At 50.4% G+C, this 20266-nt stretch overlaps 1 protein-coding gene across 1 annotated transcript in view; it reads left to right on the forward strand.

Moving 5' to 3' along the window:
* The window catches only part of Fgf1 (fibroblast growth factor 1), a 69976-nt gene extending 50602 nt beyond the window's left edge, over positions 1-19374 (forward strand). The window contains exons 3-4 of the mRNA XM_048331285.1: positions 11270-11373; positions 17057-19374. Of these exons, the coding sequence (XP_048187242.1) occupies positions 11270-11373; positions 17057-17251 (299 nt within the window). The 3' untranslated portion in view covers positions 17252-19374. The remainder of the gene's footprint in view (positions 1-11269; positions 11374-17056) is intronic.
* Positions 19375-20266: the final 892 nt, after the last annotated feature.

The following is a 20266-nucleotide window of genomic DNA, read 5'->3' on the forward strand; positions in this document are numbered from 1 at the left end:
CGAGTTTCCATGGGCTGGCTTGAAGATGGAGTGCCCATCACTGGCTTTCACCGGAGAGCTTAAGTGTACGGCCAGCTCGCTCCCTCCTTGGCTGGGCAGCTAAGGTGACAGGCTTGAAGCACAGGGAAGCTCAGAGGCACAGGTAGCGTGGACGGATGCTAACATTATGGAGCAGGTGGCACTGTCCTTTCCTCCTCTCCTGCTACTGCCCGTCATGCAGACTTAGAAGTGAGCAGAAAGGTGGGCTGGCGGTTTCAAGGTTAGGTTTGCCTGCGTGCCTCCTGAATGCATCTCTGTCTCTCTCTGTCTCTGTCTCTCTCTGTCTCCCTGTCTCTCTGTCTCTCTCTTTCTCTCTCTCTCTCTCTGTATGAGTGAGTGTGTCTTGGGGCTTGAATTCAGGGCCTGGGTGCTGTCCCTGAGTTTTGGTTAAGGGTAGTGCTCTAACAGTTGAGTTATAACTCTACTCTGGCTTTTTTTTTTCTGGTTAATTGGAGATAAGAGTCTTAGGAACTTTCCTGCCTTGGCTGGCTTCAAACTGTGATCCTCAGATCTCAGCCGCCTGAGCAGCTAAGATTACAGTCGATAGCCATGGGGGCTCAGCCTCCTTTGTACTTTTAACTCAATGAAAAATACATTAAAATTACATTACAAAGAAGATTCTACTTAGTGCATTCAGCATAAGCAATATGAACTGCCGATTGTGTGTATGACGTGATTCACCACTTATGTGTCTGCCCACACAACACGGGGATACGCTTCAAACTTTCAGAGATTTAAATGTTTCTAATAAGTTTTATCCATTTTCTGAGTCACCGGGAGAATGTTCTAGGTCCTAGGATCCATGAGGAAAGGCAACCTTGGTGACATGCTCCTTGAGATTTAATTGATTCTGCTACCTCTCCTCCTCTATACTCCTCTTCGTCTTCGTCTTGGCAGTACTGGGATTTGAACTCTGGGCTGTGGGCTGGCTAGACAGGCATTCTACTAGTGAGCTATGCTTCCAGCCCCTAAGCTGGCTTTTCTGAGAAGCCTTAGACTCCAGGGAAACGAGGAGCTAAAATTACCGGGATTTCTATACAAATGTCCTACTCCTTCATTATTGCCTTTCCATCATTGACACTGTACACGGAATCTGAGTGCACAGTGTTGGGGCTACTTCTGAGGTCTGCTGTAGATCTAGCTGCGTCGTTTATGATGCCAGGTGTCCTTGGAATTGCAGCGCGGTGCAGCTGGAGGAGTGTGGATAAGGATGCGTGCCTCCGAGTGATGGGGAACTTGGGTCAGTTACCGGGTCTCCCTGGCCTTGTCTTTCCCACTTGTAGAATAAGAATAGGATTGCACGCCTTGGGTTTCTTGGAAGAACTGAGAGCGATGATAAAGAAGGTGGAAGTCTTCTGCACAGTGCCAGCCTGGCCCACAGTAACAGCCCAGAGCATGGCTAATTGCTGCTGTCATTGCATTTTCTATACACTCAAGCTGAGTATGGTACCACACACCTATGGTCCCAGCTACTCAGGAGGTAGAGGTAGGAGGACCATGGTGCAAAAATGTGAGGCCATACTTGAAAAACAAAGTAAAGACAAAAGAGCTGGGGGCATGGCTCAAGTGGTATAGTACCTGCCCAGAAAATTCGAGGCCCTAACTTCAAACACTAGCACCACCGGAAGGAATCCTACTCGCCCAGTTGCTTGCAGACAGGGCAACATAGGGGAGTGGAATATGGTGTTAAGGCACTTCTCTTGTCTCCACGGTGGCCAGGAACGGCAGGGTCCAAATTTGGGCTTTGACCCTGAGCCTCTCTGCAGACATTCATGGTAACCTCTTATTCGGTTACTCAGAAACTAAGGCATAAGGTGGGGGTGGGGTGGGGTAACAGAACTCAGGTGGCCAGAAATTCACTGCTTTCAATGTCGACTGGAAGATCCACCTACCCTCCGTAGAGGCAAGCAAGCTCCCTGGATTTAGTCACGCCTGCCGTGCCAGTCACCCAGCTGATGACTCTTCCAATCTCCAGTTCCTCCAGACTCTGAGCAAACTATGTGAGTCTCACAGCAACTCGGTTGCCTTGCCTGTGGAATGGGAGTTACCCTGTGGACTCGGTTGCCTTGTCCCTGTGGACTCGGTTGCCTTGTCTGTGGATGGGAGTTACCCTGTGGACTCGGTTGCCTTGCCTGTGGAATGGGAGTTACCCTGTGGACTCGGTTGCCTTGTCTGTGGAATGGGAGTTACCCTGTGGACTCGGTTGCCTTGTCTGTGGAATGGGAGTTACCCTGTGGACTCGGTTGCCTTGCCTGTGGAATGGGAGTTACCCTGTGGACTCGGTTGCCTTGCCTGTGGAATGGGAGTTACCCTGTGGACTCGGTTGCCTTGTCTGTGGAGTGGGAATTACCCTGTGTGCCTCTCCAGGCTGGTAAACATTCCGAAACATCCTGGGCTGAACAGACTCCCTGAGAGTAGATTGCCCTCTCCTGTCCAGTGGTGGTACTGCCACAGCCCTCTGGACCTCAAGGGTCCAGACCGGTCCACGGCGTGGGGTGCTGACGACTGTGGTCTGTGTGTACAGTCTGACAAGGCGATGGCTCTGGGGCTTTGTCATTAGTCTGAGCATGACCTAAGGAGAAAGTCACGCTCTAAAACTTCCTTCACCAGGAATCGTCCTAAAATCCAAATCTATTTATACTTTGCATCTCTACAAGGCAAAAACAACTCCTTTCGTAGTTTCTATTTGTCCTTAAACTCATCGATCTATTCCAGGCAGAATGGGGATGTTTTCCAAAATTTTCCTTTCCTACCCCTGGACGAGCACGTCTCCAAGAATTTTATTGTGGTGTCAGCCTCTGGGCGACTCTTGTATAGCCAGGCATCCTTTAAAAGGCCAGTGTGAAACATCTCCACCAGTGGGACTTACCGCCCCTGGAGGTGACTGGCCTGTCCACCACGTGGCAGGCCCAGACAGTGTGGCCATCACCCACCCAGGCCATGATCGCCGATCACGCCATGAGCGGCAGACAGGGGGCGCTGTGGAGTCTGGGGGCCCGGGAGCATTTGTGAGAAGGATCCTAGAGAGAGCACTAGACCATGGGACTCGGTGCATGTCGGGAGGAGTTCCTGGAGAACCTTCCAGCACGCTGCGCGGTTCGTTGAACTTTTGTACTTCCTCCTGTGATTGTTCGGTGGTTTTCTCTGGGCTAGAACTGCTGGAGGACAAGGATCTCGTCGCTTAGTGCTCAGCCCTGCAGTTTTCGTGTCCAGTGCATCACTGACCCTCGGTACAATGTCTGATAGGCCTTCCTTTGATAAGTGATGGAACTGTACTGGTGACCCATACATTGAACCTGAACAATAGGACCAGTGAAGGCCCGTTGCACACCCATGTGTGCCAGGCATGGTGCTAGACTCTCATCTCCACAACAACCATCGCTTTGAGAACACTAAGCTACCAGGGATTCCCCCCAGCCCCCGGCCCGCTTGTGGGGACAGTGTGATCATGGCAGCAATTCTGCTTCCATATGAAGGTCCTCTCCGTCCTGCACCCTGCCCTCAACACTGGCGCAATGGCAATGGTTCCGTCCAGTTCAATGACTGGTATGCTTCCTCACCCATGGGGGACGTCTCCTCAGCGTCTCTGGAACTATCTCCTCAGCTCTCTGGACGTGCCACCGGGGTCGCAGTCTCCCCCCCCCTCCCCCGCAAGCCCTAAGCCGTCTCACTTAGCTGTGGGTTGGATTCTGCTTTCTGGGGGGGGGGGGGTTTGCTCCCTGGTGGGGCAGGGAGTGGAAGGGAGTCGCCAGACTCTCTCCTCACTGGGATTAAGAACTAGAACAGCAGCTGGAGACGGATGACATGGATGCTCCCAAACCTCCGCAGCCTGCAGCCTCCTCCTGAGCCCACGGAAGAGGCTACGCGTGGAGACATCCTTGGGCCAAGGACGTGCCAGTCAGATAGCTCGACACCCAGCCACACCCTAAAGGCCCGCAGGGAGTTTGCTCACCAAAGGGATCCTCCTTTGTAGCCCTGAATCCGGGGTAGACGGCTCTTCCGTGAAATCCCTCCCTGCCCGTTGTTTTGGGGGTGTCCAGACTGTCTGGTTTGTTATGACTCGACATGACTAGCAAAGGTACCTTGTTCCCTACCAGCTTGGGCTCAAAGGGAAGATGGCTTGCGAAATGACCGCAGTGGACAGAGCCACATTTCCCTGCAGGGCGGGAGTGTTCTGGAAGCTTGGTCACGTGCGCTGTGTCGCCTGCTGTCCCCTGCCCCCCCCATCCTTGTTTGACTTAAGAGCACCTCACTCTCTGGACTAAATCATAATCTTTCAGGGACCTTTTCAAGTGTTAAAAAATATCCGATACCTCTACAAGTTGTAAGAAAAGTCTTTTTCACATATATGCGCGTGTGGAATAGACACATTCCAAACCACTGAAATAGACGTGTTTTCCCTCAAATGCACCTTTTCCTCCTCTCTGTCTTTCTTCAACGTTTGGCAGAGCCTGGCCGGTGGCCCCGTTTTAATTATAAATGCCACGGACATAAAACAACCTCCCTGAGTTCTGTACGAGGCTGACCTCACTTTGGGTAAACAGGGCCAAGGACGGGAAGTCTCCAGCCCAGAATAAGCCTGGGCTTGTAATCTCTGCTGCCTGTCCCAGGGCCGAGTATGTAAGGCAGGCTCTGGGGCCAGCCACCCTCTCGGCTGCCCGGCCAGCACGAGCCACGGCAGCCCCAGCGTTACACCTTCCCAGGGACGAGGTAGGGATAGGACTCTGGGTTCTACTGGAGCTCCTCAGGGCACAGACCTAGCAAGCTCTGCTTCTACCCCTCCTCAAGTATATTCTACATTCGTTTGTTTTTAATCTCTCTATGAGATTTCTATCTACCACCACAGTCCTGGGATTTGAACTCAGGATCTGGACACTGCCTTTGAGGGTTGTTGTTGTTGTTTTCGTTGTTTGCTCAAAGCTAATACTCTACAGCTTAAGCCACACATATCTACTTCTGGACTTTGGGGTGGTTCATTGGAGAGGAGAGTCTTAATAACGTTCCTGCTTGGGCTGGCTTTGAACTATGATCCTCAGATCTCAGTGTTCTGAGTAGCTAGGATTACAGGCGTGAGCCGCCAGCACCTGGCTTACCGTGCCTTTTCAAAGCTCTGTTCCGTCAGAGGCCGTTGGCCCTGTTTCAAAACTAGGGAAAAGTAGGACCCCAGGAACTAGCGACTTGTTTCATTCCCAGCAAGAGCTTGCCCCTCCTCCTTGGGGAGGGCAAGCCACTGTCTCTGCTCCCAGACTCCAGGCTTGGGGCTCCCATGGGAGATTCAGAAAAGCCCTTCCACCCTGGCCCGGGGGGCTGACCTGGCAGAGGTGTTGAGGGGCCAATAGGAGAACGTGCCGCTTTGGAGACCCTCCATGCCCCGGCCTCCCCAGGACTCCGGGATTCCAAGAACACCCACCAGTAGGGCACTGAGATGTGGTCGGGACACAGCCTGGGCCAGGCGGGATGGCATGGGGGGGTCTTGGCTGGCCAGGCGGGATGGCATGGGGGGGGGTGGGTCTTGGCTGGCTCCCTTGTTTGTCCGTGACTAGAAACAAAGCTTCAAGGTGTGACCACCTACCCCAGAGAGGCAGCAAGCGCTGTGGAAAATGGTCAATCTCTATAAAAGGTTCATTTAAAAGAAAAAAAAAAAAAAGTAAAGCAACACGCAGGCCATGAACCAATGTGCACATGAATATGTAAAACATTAACACGTGCGCTAGGTACGGACCAAAGACCAGCAAACACCAGAAACTCCATTCCCCAGAGGCAGCCTCGTCATGGAATTGGTTTTAAAGAAATAGAGCCTGAGGACGAAGAAGAAATTCCCTCCTTTCTTGTCTCCAATCCTCGTCCACAGGAACCTTACCCAGTCCCCTGTGTTACTGTGTACGTGTTCCTGAGCTATGTATGCCCTGCTTGCAAGATCTGTTTAGGAAACTTAGGCAGAAAGCAAGCCCGGAGAAGGAGCTAAGAAATTTGGTTCATGCTTTTTTTCTTTTTTTTTTAAATACCAGAAACATCGAGGGTTTTTGTATTCTCCCATAATTTTTTCCCCTGCATATTATTTTCTGCTTTTCTTTGAAAGAGAAAAACAATGGAGGGTGAGAAGAGTCCGGAGCGAGAGGGGAGGGAAGAAGGGAGAGGAAGAGAGAGAAGGTTTTTCCTACAGTTTCTGTACTTTTGTTTCCTTTTGCTCAGAATCAGACAGGGGTGGTGGTCTTCGTGTTTCTATTATTTTATATTCGTGGGCTCATAGGCGGGCTTCCCTACCCATGAGGCCCCAGCAGGTCCTGCCCTCCCGCAAGAGGAAGGGCTGAGCTGGGCTGCGTAGCCCCTGTCCCGCGCCCCCCCCCCCAGGCCCCCCTCCCAGGCTCTCTCCTTCCTTGTTGTTCCCGAGGCAGCTGCAACAGGATGCAGCCCCTGAGGACCTGCGTGCAGTCACACAGACAGCTGAACCCCTAGTTCCCTACACGCAGCTCGGGCCGGTGTGGCTCCTTCCTGCCGGCCCTGCTTGCAGGAGGATAGACACTCAGGGAACGTGGCCAGAAAGAAATCCAGTGAAAATGAGCTATGAAACTTGGACATCCTGGAGAAATAATATTTACAGAGGAAACTCTTGAGACAAACTCTCACCAGAGCACCAACCCCGGTGTTAGGGAGGCCCTCGGCTCATTTATCCACAGCCGAGGTGGGACTTACGAGACAAGGTCAGCATGGATGCAATCGAAGGAGGCAGATCAGCAACGAACTGGGAAACAAAAAGCTTTCCAAACCCATCTTCCTTCTCTACCTAAAAAGACGGGTCTAGTTCATTTCTGTGGTACCCAGAGCACATTTGACTGAATGCCTACATAGGACTATGGAAGGTGGGAGGAAAAAAATCCCCAGCACTAACCTCACTTGTTCCGTAGCTGCAAACAGGATCCTGGAGGGCCGCCCACCATCTTGAATACATCTAGTTTCTAAGTAGGAGAGTATGGCTTTCAGCCATAACTAGAGCCCAGGAGGCCATGTAAAGGAGAGGAAGAAGAAGGTACTTGGAGAACTCAGTCTTGGCTTGGGCCAGGATGCTTCTGGTTCGGCTAAAACATGTTCTCACCAAACTTTAGCCCCTCCCCCGTAGCTTGGAGCCGGTGCCACCTGCTCAGGTGAGGAGCAGAAAGGGTCCCATTCACACAAAGGAAATGACATGACTGTACTGGCCACTGGCCACTTTCTTTTAACCCTCCAATGATTACTTTTACTGATAGGAAAGGGAAGGGTGGATAACTTGCCCCATGACTATGCAGCTAATAGACTGGCAGAATTGTTCATTCACCCTCTTTAAGCTTAACTTCATTTATAGCAGGACAGAAACTAGCACGATGCTAGGCACATGTAGGTGACCAGTAAATGGTTTCCCTCTTCTTCTGGTCTCTCTAAGTAGAGGATTATGCTGAAAAATTGATAGAAAAATAGATGTGAAAGTTCTGCAAAAATCCCTTATGTCTAATGGAAATGCAAGATATTTAAAACAGCTTTATTGGGAAAGAATTCATGTACAATCTAATGCACCCATTTACAGTGTGTGATTCACTGTGGTGTTTTTTTTAATCATAGCTTTTCTTTTGTATTTCCTCTCCTCTTTGTCTTTCTTTTTTGTGTTGGTATGGACCTTGAACTCAGGGCTCTGTGCTCTGGCTTAGCTTCTCTTGCTCAAAGCTGTTACTCTATCATTTGAGCCGTACTTCCTCTTGCCTCACAACTTCTCTTTTTGTCGGTCCTGGAGCTTCAGCTCAGGGCTTGGTCACTCAATACTAGCGCTAGACACTTTGAGCCACAGCTCCACTTCTGGTTTCTGGTGCTTAATTGGACATAAGGAGTCTTACAGACTTTCTTGCCTGGGCAGGCTTCAAACTACGATCCTCAGATCTCAGCCTCCTGAGTAGCTAGGATGACAGGTAGGAGCCACCGGACACCAGCTATAACTTTTCTCAACAGAGTTGTACAACTATTTATTTCCACCATCAATTACAGACCATTTTCCAAGAGAAACCCCAACCCACCCTACCACTATTCTGCCACCTCCACCCCACCCCGCCCAGGCCCTGGCTACCACTAACCTACGTGCTGAATTCGAAATGTGTTTATTTTATACCTTTCAGGCATATGGAATCATGAAAGCTATGAGCCTTTGGCTAGTGTGTTTTTGAGAGTTCATCCACATGGCAGCACTGCAGAAAATATGACCATGGGCCTGTGGCATTACAAGCAAAGTATCAGGAAAGAACCTGTAGAGAAAGAAGCCATCCCCTCCCCTTATAGCAATGAAGAGCTGGCAGCTGAGAGAGATGAAATGGCCTGGACAAGGTCTCCTGGCTCCGGCTAAAGCTTTACAGTTCCTTGTTCAGTCCCATCTCGCTCAATGCCACAGTGCATGGAAGGAAACACAATTCAAAGAGAGCTGCTTACTGATGAATACCAGCAGAATCATCTCTGCCAATATTAGCCTAACATCATTCAACAAACACTGACATCTAACGTTTATCCAATACTGACTGGGCCCTGGGCGGGGGGGGGGGGGGGATGCTCTGAGGAGCTAGGGACCAAGCAGGGGACAACAGAACAGGCAAAGATCCCTGCCCTTCCTCTCCTCTCTGCTTCCTAGGGAGGAAAATCATAAATGAGTAAACCTCTAAATAATTTTAAAAAAAACCACACAAACGTATGTTGAATACCTCAGGAAAAATAAGCTAGGGGCTAAGAAAGAGAAAGAAGTGAGAACTAGGCAGGGAGGAGGCAGGGGAAGGGGTGGGGGTCACAGGTACTTGAGGAAGGGTATTTAGGCTAAGGGTTGGAGGAGAAGAACTAAGCTGATGGATATCTGGAGGAAGAAGATGCCAGAGGGCACAGCGCGTGCAGTGACCCTGGGGTAGAGTGTGGTATGTTGAGGAACCCAAATAGGTAGAATAGAGCAGGGAAGTGGTGTGATTTGAGGCTGAGAAGGGCAGGGCACAGTCCCTGATGGACACCCCGCCGGCATTCTCTCAGAGCCAAGTGGAGACACAGGGGGGCGGGGGGGGGGGTAGCCAGAAAGGAGATGAGCAGCTCCAAGCCCCCTTCTTGCGATGTCAACAAACTCAGCTTACTACACAAAGTACAGGATAGACTTCCGAGGACCAGAGCAGTGGACCTTCAAGGGGGCCATGTACCTATGTCTCACCTCTGGGAATAATCAGACAGTGAAGAAACCAAGGGAAACGAGAAAACACTGGCCTATCTACAGTGAAATGATTAGATGGTTGTGGCCTAGCCAGATAATGCAGCACAATTTCACTGCATAAAGAGTGAAATAGTTCTTGGGACAAAAAGAAAGGGGCAGAACTATTTGAAGAGCATGTTATCATTGGTATAGTGTTTGGGGATAGGGGTAGAACTGAGGTTTGAACTCAGGACCTCATGCTTGCTAGGCAGGTGCTCTACCATTGAACTACCATTTGAAGCACCTTTCCTGTCACTGGTATATCATTGGAATACCCCATCATTGGTATAAGAGAGGAGGAATGTTGTGTACTTTGGCCACAAATGCACACAATCTCTCCAGAAAGATCCACATAAAATGTGTCCTGAGAGGCTCTTGTTTGCCTCTGTCACCCCCCCCCCCCACCTCAAGGACAAAGGTGTCCGGGAGGAAGAGGCAGCATCTTATTCGCTCTTGATGTTCTATATCAACTTCCCATCTTGTAGGGGGATGGGAGGAGGAGAGGGAGCTGTTTCTCTCTCTATACTGATTCCAAGTGAGTGGGATTCCTGTTCAAAGATATTACATTAGAAATGAGGAGAGCTAACTGCACGGCTCAGCAGTGGAGCATCCTCCTAGCAATCATGAGCCCTGTGTTCACACTCTAATGAGAGGGGAATAAAAGACAGGGGAGGAGAGGTGGAGAGAGAGAATGGCCTTAGGGATGTAGACCTGCCAACCCAAACCCTGCGCTCCAGCCTGCCCTTCCCCCCAGCCTCTGGAAAGCTGACCCCAGAAAATCACAGACGTCCTGTTCCTTGTCCTTCTAGTACTCTACATATTGCCTATTTTCCCGATCCAGATTTCACTCTTGCTTTTAATGGTGGTTATGACCATCCAGTGACAAAAGAGGCTACCTAGAAGAGTCCAGAATTAATTCTGATTCCTAAATGTGAGCCATCACCTCCCTTCAGAGGATGAATGAGGAAAATTATAATTACCAACTGAATATTGGCCTACAAGTATGCATCCACCACTAGGCAAAGCATCCTGGGAGTATCAACCATGCAAATGTGAGGCTTGGGTCCAGGGGAGCTCACCATTCTTGCCCTAAGTCTCCAGGTTTCTCACCTGGACAGCAGATGCCTTGGTTGTGGGGCCGCTCTACCCATTATGGGGCGTTCTGCAGCAGCCCTGGGCTCTGTCCACTTGATGCCAGTAGCACCCTCCACAACTGTCCAGTTGTGACAAGCCAAACTCTCCCCCAGACATTGCCAGACATTCCCTGGAGACAAAGCGGCCCCTGGTTGAGAACAATTCATCCCTGCCTGTCTAGGAAACCTGGTAATGCAGCACACTGTCTGGATCAGAGGCTGGACCTTCACAAAACTGCATTGTGGGTAAATTCTCTTCATCTCATAGGCAGTCACCAGTCCTAGGTCCCCAGGAACTTCTGTCTGGGACACTCACAATCCCAGATCTTAAAGAACAGCAATCTGTCAGCAAGAGTCTCTGCCATGTCTAGAAGGCACAGGCCATACATGGTACAGAGCAAGCCAAAAATGAAGCAGAATATACAACAAGCTGTCCAGCTACCTGCTCTACAGCACCCTAAGATGGCTGGGGGCGACACCGCTAAGGAAACAAAGGCTACTTCCTCCTGTGATTAGTTTTCCCCAGAGAGAGAGAGAGAGAGAGAGAGAGAGAGAGAGAGGAGAGAGGAGCAAGATGCTGAGAAGCCGCACAAGGGGCGGCTTTGTAACACCCGGGGTGGACAGATGGAAGAGACAGCCAGAGTCTCTTCTCCTCTCAGGAACATAATTCCTCTTGGACAGCTTTCTTTGGAGGGCAAAGAAAAAGGGACTCTATTTCTATGTTTTGATTAATTGGAGGCTCATCCTGAGGCTCCATGAAACGAATGAGCAGAATTTTCCATGGCCAACTGTCCTGGCTGCTGGACTCTATCAGTGAAAGAGTGGTGTTTATTTACTTTTGCCTGTGTTATTTTTATTCCAGTTCAGCTGCAACTGAGTGCGGAAAGCGTGGGGGAAGTCTATATAAAGAGCACCGAGACGGGCCAGTACTTGGCCATGGATGCCGACGGGCTTTTATACGGCTCAGTAAGTATGAACCAACCTACCTCCAGACAGAGCCAAAGTTTGAGGTTTCCAGAACTCTTGTTACACTGAATGATGCAAACTACAAACCATCAATTAGTCTCTGTTTGTTATTTTTTCCAGTAGGTTTCCCACCTTATTTTCTTTGCCTTATTTTCGGCATGAACATAAAAGAGTTTCTTGTGGTATGCTCTGGAAATACTCAGAGCACATTATCTTGGAGACAGAGAGGAAACATTGATTGATGTTTTGACAATTCATCAGGCCCTCATTTCAGAATACCTAATCTTCATTCATTCCAAATCTTTCTCGAAACTACTGCATGTGTGCCGTAATCCTTTTTGTTTTTTTAATAAAAATTTCAAGAGCCTTGAACTCAAATCGTTTATATACCATGCAGAAAAGTTTGAAAATAATCCCTTCTATTCTGGGAGGGCTGAGATCAGTTTAAAAAGATAAAAAGTATAGTTGCTGAATTTAACATGCATCAAATACTCCTGCGTGTAAGCACTGTTTTAGGAACGGGAAGGGATGTAGCGAGCTCTGTTGAAGTGTTTCTATTGTTTCCTCAGGAGCAAAAGCTCTCTACATTGCCTGCTCCATTCCCTCTCCACACCAATGCTTTTCTTAGGTTTGACTCAGTGTATCTTGTTCTTTGTAAGAAAAAGAGAAAATCTGATTTTTTTTTTCCTCATGATATTTCTACTAACAGATTAAATTAGGGTGGTCCAGACAAGGTGGTTCATGCCTGTAATCCCAGCTACACAGGAGACAGAAGTGAAAGGAAGAGTGGGGGGCGGGGCGGGTAATCATGGCTCAAGGCTACCTGGGGAAATAAGTGATTAAGACTCTCCCTTCGGGCTGGAGATATGGCCTAGTGGCAAGAGTGCTTGCCTTGTATACATGAGGCCCTGGGTTCGATTCCCCAGCACCACATATATAGAAAATGGTCAGAAGCGGCGCCGTGGCTCAAGTGGCAGAGTGCTAGCCTTGAGCAAAAAGAAGCCAGGGACAGTGCTCAGGCCCTGAGTCCAAGCCCCAGGACTGGCAAAAAAAAACAACAAGACTCTCCCTTCATCTCAACCATAAGATGTTCATGGATGCCTGTGATCCCAGCTGTGCAGGAAACATAGGAAGGAGGATTCACTAAACAAAACGGGATGAGAGTATGGCTCAAGTGGCAATGCGTGCCTAGCAAGCACAAAGCCCTGAGTTCAAACCCCAGTGCTATCACACACACACACACACACACACACACACACACACACACACACTTTTTTTTAAAAAAGATTTAATTGGAGAGAGGGTGGGAAACAACACATGCAGGACTCAACATTATTATTCCTGGATTCTAGCGATCCCTTCTATGTATCTTAACAGCATATAATTAGGGCTTGGATGCAGTTCATGATCCAATCCAAGCTGTCCCCTTCTCTCCTTTCCTGGAGGTGTCTCAAAAGGCAGCAAGGGGTGCTGTCCACTTAGTTCAGTTCCACCTGCTGAACACTAGGGGTCAGAAGATGGAACCCGCAGAGCATCTCCTATGGCCAGTGGCTAAAATACAAAACTGGGACTTTAAGGGGCTTGGAGCCCAGGCAGTGACTGCCATGTAGAAATCAGAGGGGTCATTAACTCAACCAAGCCATCCGTCACTCAGTCTGCTGTTGGCAGCTGCATCTCAGCCTGCTGTCATGTTGGCGAGGCCCCTGCCGCGTGGAGTTCTGTCTCCATGGATGGTGCTGGGCAGGACCGCTGGGCGCTAACCGGTGCTCCAGAGGCTGCCTGGCTGGTGGCTCGAAGTCAAACCCTGGATCCTCCCTGCGTAGCTTTCTTCCCGCTTAAAATCAGTTGTTGTTTTGTTGTTGTTGTTGTTTTTTGGGTTTTTTTGGCCAGTCCTGGGCCCTGGACTCTGGGCCTGAGCACTGTCCCTGGCTTCTTCCCGCTCAAGGCTAGCACTCGCCACTTGAGCCAAAGCGCCGCTTCTGGCCGTTTTCTGTATATGTGGTGCTGGGGAATCGAACCTAGGGCCTCGTGTATCCGAGGCAGGCACTCTTGCCACTAGGCTATATCCCCAGCCCTTAAAATCAGTTTTGATGTGTACCCTAGCCTTAGTGTACAATGACATGAACATATGCAGGCAGAACTCCTCAAATCCAGTTTCTTCTCTTACTACAGTGCTGGCCACCATGGCAGTCTACCCACAATGTGATCATAATACATGATGGCTAACAATTTCTATGCTTTCCCCATTGAGAAATAAGTTGTAAAATATCTCAAAACTCAGCCTCATGCGGTGAGTAAATTTTAGATACCAGTCCATCGTCATAGAGGGGGAAGGGTATGTAGAGAGGGCACTTTTGCTTTTATTTCGATAGTACTGGGGTTTTTAACTCAGGGCCTCACGCTTTCTAGGCAAATTGAAGCTCTACCATGGGCCCATGCCTCCAGGTCTGTTTTATAATGTTTGTTTTCAAGGTAGGAGCTTCCTTCCTGCCTAGGCAGGCACTGCGACTGCTTTCTGCCCCAGCTGAGATGACAGAAGTCATCGCCGTACCCTGATTCTTTCCCTGGACATGGTGTCTCGGGGATTTCACTGTCTACGCTGACCCGGATTCATGGTTCGCTTGATGTCAGCCTCCTTTTATAAAGATAAAACGACAGGCATGAGCGTCTGAGCCTGACTAGAGAGATTGAGAAGGGGCCTTACAATCTGTACTGTGTGGGCTAACCTCAATCCTCTCATTCTCAGCCTCCCAAGCAACTAAGATAACAGGTGTGAGTCACTAGTGCCCAGCTATAAAAGATGCATTTATCAAATACATACATACATACGTTTGAGGCCATTGATGCTTCATGCCTAGAATCCTAGCTACTCAGAAAGCAGAGATCTGGAGGATCAAGGTTTGATGTCAATCTGGGTAGAAAAGTTGGTGAGACTATCTCCAAAATAATCAGCAAAAAGCTGAGCTGGAGGCATAGCTCAAGGGGTAGGTTGCCAGCTAAGTAAGCAATCCAAGCAAATATGGAGACCTGAATTCAAAGCCAAGTATAGGAAAGAAAGAAAGAGAAAGAAAGAAAGAAAGAAAGAAAGAAAGAAAGAAAGAAAGAAAGAAAGAAAGAAAGAAAGAAAGAAAGAAAGAAAGGAAGGAAGGAAGGAAGGAAAAAAAGAAAAATTGCAAGTTATCTCTGGGTGATTCTGTAACACAGGAATGGCTCCCTGCATGTTCCAAGTTTTCTAAGTGAGCACCTGCCCCTGTGTAACTGGAGGAGAGCATACTGAATACAAGGAAGAGAACAGCTACAACCAAGGGCTGAATCCAGCCCGGCAGCCCCGCAGCCAGCCCCCCGCCCTGCTGACACATCCGGGAGGAAGGCCCTCTGAGCTGGCTAGCCCACTCGGCCATGACTCAGCCACTCTGTGTGTCAGCTGCTCCGGTGTGACGGAGACACCAGGTGGGGACAGAGACCGTCCTCCCTTCGTCACCGGAGGAGTGTCACTGGTGATCCCACACAGTCCAACCCCCTCCTCCACCCCGACAACGTGCTGGTGGACTATTCGTGTCTGGACTGACTTCCTCCAGAGGCAGCAGAGTCATCCAATTGAATCGTATATTTATATCCCATCTCCCTCAGCAAGGATCTGAAATGTCTCACCCACGTGTCATTTCCCTTGACTGTAAATGAATAGGCAGGAGACTTCCGGTGGCAGAGTTTCTTACTTAATAAAACCTACGCTTTAGGGTAGAGCCTGTGCCCAGCAGAAGCAAAACAACGAGCAGCCACCACAACAAAGAAAGAATCAGAGGCACTCCCTCCCTTGCCAGGCCCCGCCTGCCGTCTGCAAGGCTCTGGAGGAGTGAATGGAAGGCCGGCAAGATCCTGTCTCTTTCTCACTTTGGTAGGACCGAGAGCCTAATGGGACCAACAGGTTCGCACATAGGAGAACGATGAGCCTCAGGACTGGAAGCCATGGGCATTGCTGCCCTGGGGAGGATATACTAGAGAGCAGGTGCCTTGAAACGGGCGCAGTCAGATGTGGTAAATCACCCAAAGAACAATATACAGCCTAAGAACTCGCACACGCTCCCGTCAAATCCACACACAGGAAACACATTCTAACGCCAGGACAAACAGCAAGGCGAAGGCTGACTTCCCCTATTCTCTGATAAGTGAGCTACACGGAAACTACCGATGGGCAGGTACAACTGCACTACGCCATGCTCTAGCTGTAGTCAGCTTCGTAGACCGGCAGCTCTGCTGGATCTACGTAAGGATGAACCTTTATCCACACCACCCGCCGCCTTGCTGTGGCCGAAAGCTCGCTTCCCATTCGCTGTTATGAATTTACACTGGTCCGTCTATCTCCTAGCTTGTGCTAGTTCATCTAGCTCCTGACGGGAATGCCCTAGAAGTGAACTTGCTGGGACAAAGCGGAGGCACGTTTTAAATCTTGATATCAATGTATACACGGGCCTCGAGAGCCTCCACCAAAATTCACCTCAGCCACAGTGCACGGAAGAGCCCTCGTGAGGCCCAGACTTGCCATGCTTTGTGATCTCCAAAGATGATAGCCAACACACAACACACAATCCTTTAGCTTGCCTTTGTCTCAGTAATTATCTTGGATATGTTTTACAAGTTGGTTATCCAATACTAAAAGAGCAGGTACATCACGCCACTTTGATAATAGGAATCCACAGGGCCTTATGTACCAGATATGTACCTAAAGAGGGGGATGTTCAGAAACTGGTAACAGTCAGTCACTTGAGGGATTTCCTGGCACACGCAAGGTCCTAGGTTTGATTCCCCCAGCACCTCAAAAGAAGACAACGATGAGGAAGAAGGAGAGGAGGAGGAGGACCACTATAGTTGGAGGCCAACTAGATGGTGGGCTGTGAGTTTTATCTGGTCTCACATTTTCGTCTTTAATGATTTTCTTTTTAAGTGGGACTCTTTCTTGAGACAGAGTCTGCCTCGGTAGCTCGGGTTAGCCTTGACCTTGAAATCCTCCTGCATTAGCCTATGGAGGGTTGCGATTACATAAATGCAGCACCCTGCTCAGCTAACTCTTGTGATAAGTAACCAAAAAAAAAAAAGTTATTTTCCTTTGGAAAGTTATTTCAGTTCTAACATGTGTCTTAGGATGAACTTTGTACAAGTATTGGTGTTTATAGTCATAGAAAAGAAAAAATCCTGTTGTTGTTGTTTTGGTTTTTTTTTAGTGAAAACCAACAGGGAGTAAAGGGATTTTCACAAGGTTTTATTTCTTCTTCAAATCCAAACTTGGGCCCCCCCTCCCCTTAACCTGTACCCCAGCTGGCTCACCTGTGTGGAAGGTGCTTCCATGGACGGCTTGGGCCGGGGCTCCCTGGAGTTGGGCGGCTTACAGTCCCCCGGCTGTCCCAGCAGACCTCTGGGTGGGTGTCCTGAGCACGGTCAAGGCCGGGTCCAGCCCAGACGCAGCAGGTGCACGCTGGAGGCTCACTGAGTGCTGAGTGCCGGGTGTGGGGGGGGGAGGCCTCGGGGCCACCCAATGAGACAGAGGCCCTCCTCCCCGGCTCCCTCAAGAGGAGGCCCGGCCCAGGGCGCGGTAGGAGTTCGCCCATGGTCCTAGCTAGTGAACGGAGGAAGCTCGTGTAGAAGCACTCGCTAATTGTTGCACCCTCCTCTGGGTTGATCTTTTCAGCCAACCCCAGATGAAGAGTGCTTGTTCCTGGAAAGGCTGGAAGAAAATCACTACAACACCTACGTCGCCAAGAAATACGCCGAGAAGAATTGGTTTGTTGGCCTCAAAAAGAACGGAAGCTGCAAGCGTGGTCCGCGGACTCACTACGGCCAGAAGGCAATCCTGTTCCTGCCCTTGCCCGTCTCCTCGGAGTAGAGGACTGTGCTCTGGGTGCTGAGCACTCCGGAGGCGCCTCGAGGGGTCCTCAGCTCGCCGACCCCCCCCCCACAATTGTTCCCTTCACCTTGGCTGTGCTACCCCCCAGCCCACAGAGCCTGAGTGTGTCAGCAATGCGCTTCTCAGTGTCCAGCCCATGTTTCCTGCAGAGCCCTAATGTACCCTGGCACGGGTTGGCACGGAGGACCACGTGGCCCCAAGGGGCCGAGGGGCTGGCCAGCAGGGGTGCAGCAGCACCCAGCACCTGCAACCGGCCGAGCCTCTGAACGGAAGGCAGGGCCAGAGGGAGCATGTGCTGGGGTCTGCCGGGCCACCCGCTAGGGAGCAAAGCTTGGCTGACTGGCCGCCTTTTTCCCCATCAGGATCCTCTGAGACACTCGCAGAGCAGCCCAGGAAGGGAGGGGGGCAGGGAGAGGGACTAGGCACCCCCTCTCCTCCCGCGTGGAAGGGAGTTGCGCTTTGATGGGTGGCGGAGCAGGTGGGCTCTCAGGGCTGCGGTGAGGGAAGTCTCCGCCTGTCCTCGCTTCCCCGCTAGCGTGAAGCCTGTAGGATGAGGGGAGAGCCCCACACAGGGGGTACAGGGCCCCCCCCATGAACGTGACATCATCCCATGCGGGGGTGGGGGTGGGCGTGATGAGAAAGAAAAGGTACCCGTGGCTGGGGAGACGGGGTCCCCCATCCAGGGTGATTGAAGAAGCAAGGAATAAAGAGCAGTTGACCCAGGAGCCGTGAATAAGTGGGGGGGGGGCTTTGGGGTCCTCCCCCTCCCAACTCTAATATGAACGCAGAATGTGCAAGGATCTGGTTGGAATATGGAACCTGACTGGGTGGGGCCGGGGCAGAGCGTCTGCATTGCCCACAGGCTGGCGGGGCCTGTAGGGGCCTCCCCCCCCCCCCCCGCCCGCCATCTAGCTTCAGGATAGATCCTACAGGGTGATGCTCAGAGGTGTCCTCACCTGGCTCCGCCACCCCTAAACACACACCCAAGCAGCTCCCCAACAGCCCGGCGGCTTGGGCCCAGTGCTTCTACAATGCCCATTTAGAACACAGACCAAACCTTCCGAGAATGTTCAACCCTCCCCAAGAGCTTTTCCCGAGACCATTTCTGCTACCTTCACTTATATCAATAGGCTTCCTTCTTAAAGTAAACTTGATCTAAGTGGCTAGAGAATGTCATGTAAAGCCCTTTCATGAGCATTTTAAATGTATGCATGCTTTAATCACACTGTAAAATATATCGCTTGAAGGCGTTCAACTGATTAGCGTTCAGCCACTAAGAATGCTGATAGGCAGATAGGATCTACAAGCTCTTTGGCTATCTTATACACTAATTACCCCCTGAGACTTTTCTGGTGTTCATGGTACTGTTACGTATCTTCTTTTGGCACGGGGACTTCTTAGGTGTGCTACAGAAATTGTGGCGAAAAACTGACGCACGCTAGCTCCTATTTTATAAGGAATGGAAGTATTCCCTTAAAATTGCATTGCCCTGTTTAGGCTGGAAGGCAAAGGACAATTTGGAAGTTCAAAGTGAGGAAAAGCTAGGTTGACATTACAGTCAATAGTAGTGTTCTGCTTTTGTGTAGCAAAATGATGTCATAACGTCTCTTGTTTTCATAAGAATTCTGTTTTATTTTCGTAAGTCTTCGCAAACAAGGTGGGCATAATGCACTGTGGTTTAACATGTCGTTAGTGTGAAGATTTGGCCAGTTAAAGGTATCCAGAGAGGAAATCCAGATGTTTCTAAAGGTCCATCAGTTTTAGTGTGTGGATCAAATTCAAGTATGACATTGGCCAAGGAAAATGAAATACCGTTGCTAACAGGTGAGAGACGGTGTCTGTGATTTCATGGATTGTAACCTCACAGGCGGAGCCCCGTCACCACTATCTGTGGATTTGCTCAATGGATATTACGTGCCTTCTGTGTGCCCAGCACTGTTTGGGGATGGGGGCTTTCGGGACCGTTCCTGTCTGTCTGGTTTGCTGCTGTATCCCCTCCCAGGGCATTATATGTGTGATGAAAGAGGCTGTGTAGTCATTTCTTTCAGTCAGGTCAAAATATAGACCTTGTAACTTCCTGCTCAATAAACCACAAGTCTTAGCACTTCCGGTGTGGAGGAATTAGCCATCCCCAGCATAAGCTACCCACTAACAAAGTGACAGAGGACATGCCTGGCAAGGTCCCAACGCGTGAGTCCTGTGTCGGCTTGACATGAGCTGCTCTAAATCTGACAAGGAGATCTGTCAGAGCTCCTACTAAAGAGCTGGCAGGCTGAGGATCACAGTTCAAAGCCAACCCAGGCAGAAAAGGCCACGAGACCCTTGTTTCCAAGTAACCAGCCAAAAGCGGAAAGCGGAACTGTGGCTCAAATGTTAGAGCCCCAGCCTTGAGTGAAAAAGACAAAGGACAGCACTCGGGCCCTGAGTTCAAGCTCTAGTACTGGCACAAAATCAATCCATAAGTAAATAAATGAAAAGTGGCGGGCGCTGCCCCGCGGTTTCACGTGGAGGCTCAAGCCACCGCGTTCTCCCTCGAGCCAGTCCCGCCGCCATCTGCCTGTCACGCGCCTCTCGGGCTCTCCTTTCCAGGCTGACTGTCAGGAGGTGCCCAACGCCAAGTGTGAGGCACATATGGCTCTGGATGGCTTGCAGTGTGGAAGGGGGGAGGGGGGCTGGCTGTTCCTTCCACGGCCGGCACTGTGTGTACACAGAAGCTGACGGGTGCACTGGCTGCCACCGAGAGGAGACGCTTGCTTTGCGCTGGGGGGCAGGGGAACCCAGGCCTCAGCCCTGCAGAGCACCAACAAGCCAGACTCCCAGGTCCTGCAGGCGGGCCTCCAGTGGAGCTGATGCCTGTCGCTTCTCTCCACCTCCCCGATAGTCGTAAATGCTGCGCGGGTGGATGCCACGGCTCCACGCTTCGGAGCCTCCTCTCTCTACACCGGGGCTTTGGCTGGCATCCCCGAGGTGCTCAGCTGCTTGGTTTTCTGCACT

This window comes from Perognathus longimembris, chromosome 22 (genome assembly GCF_023159225.1).
Source record: "Perognathus longimembris pacificus isolate PPM17 chromosome 22, ASM2315922v1, whole genome shotgun sequence".
NCBI classification, from domain to species: domain Eukaryota; kingdom Metazoa; phylum Chordata; class Mammalia; order Rodentia; family Heteromyidae; genus Perognathus; species Perognathus longimembris.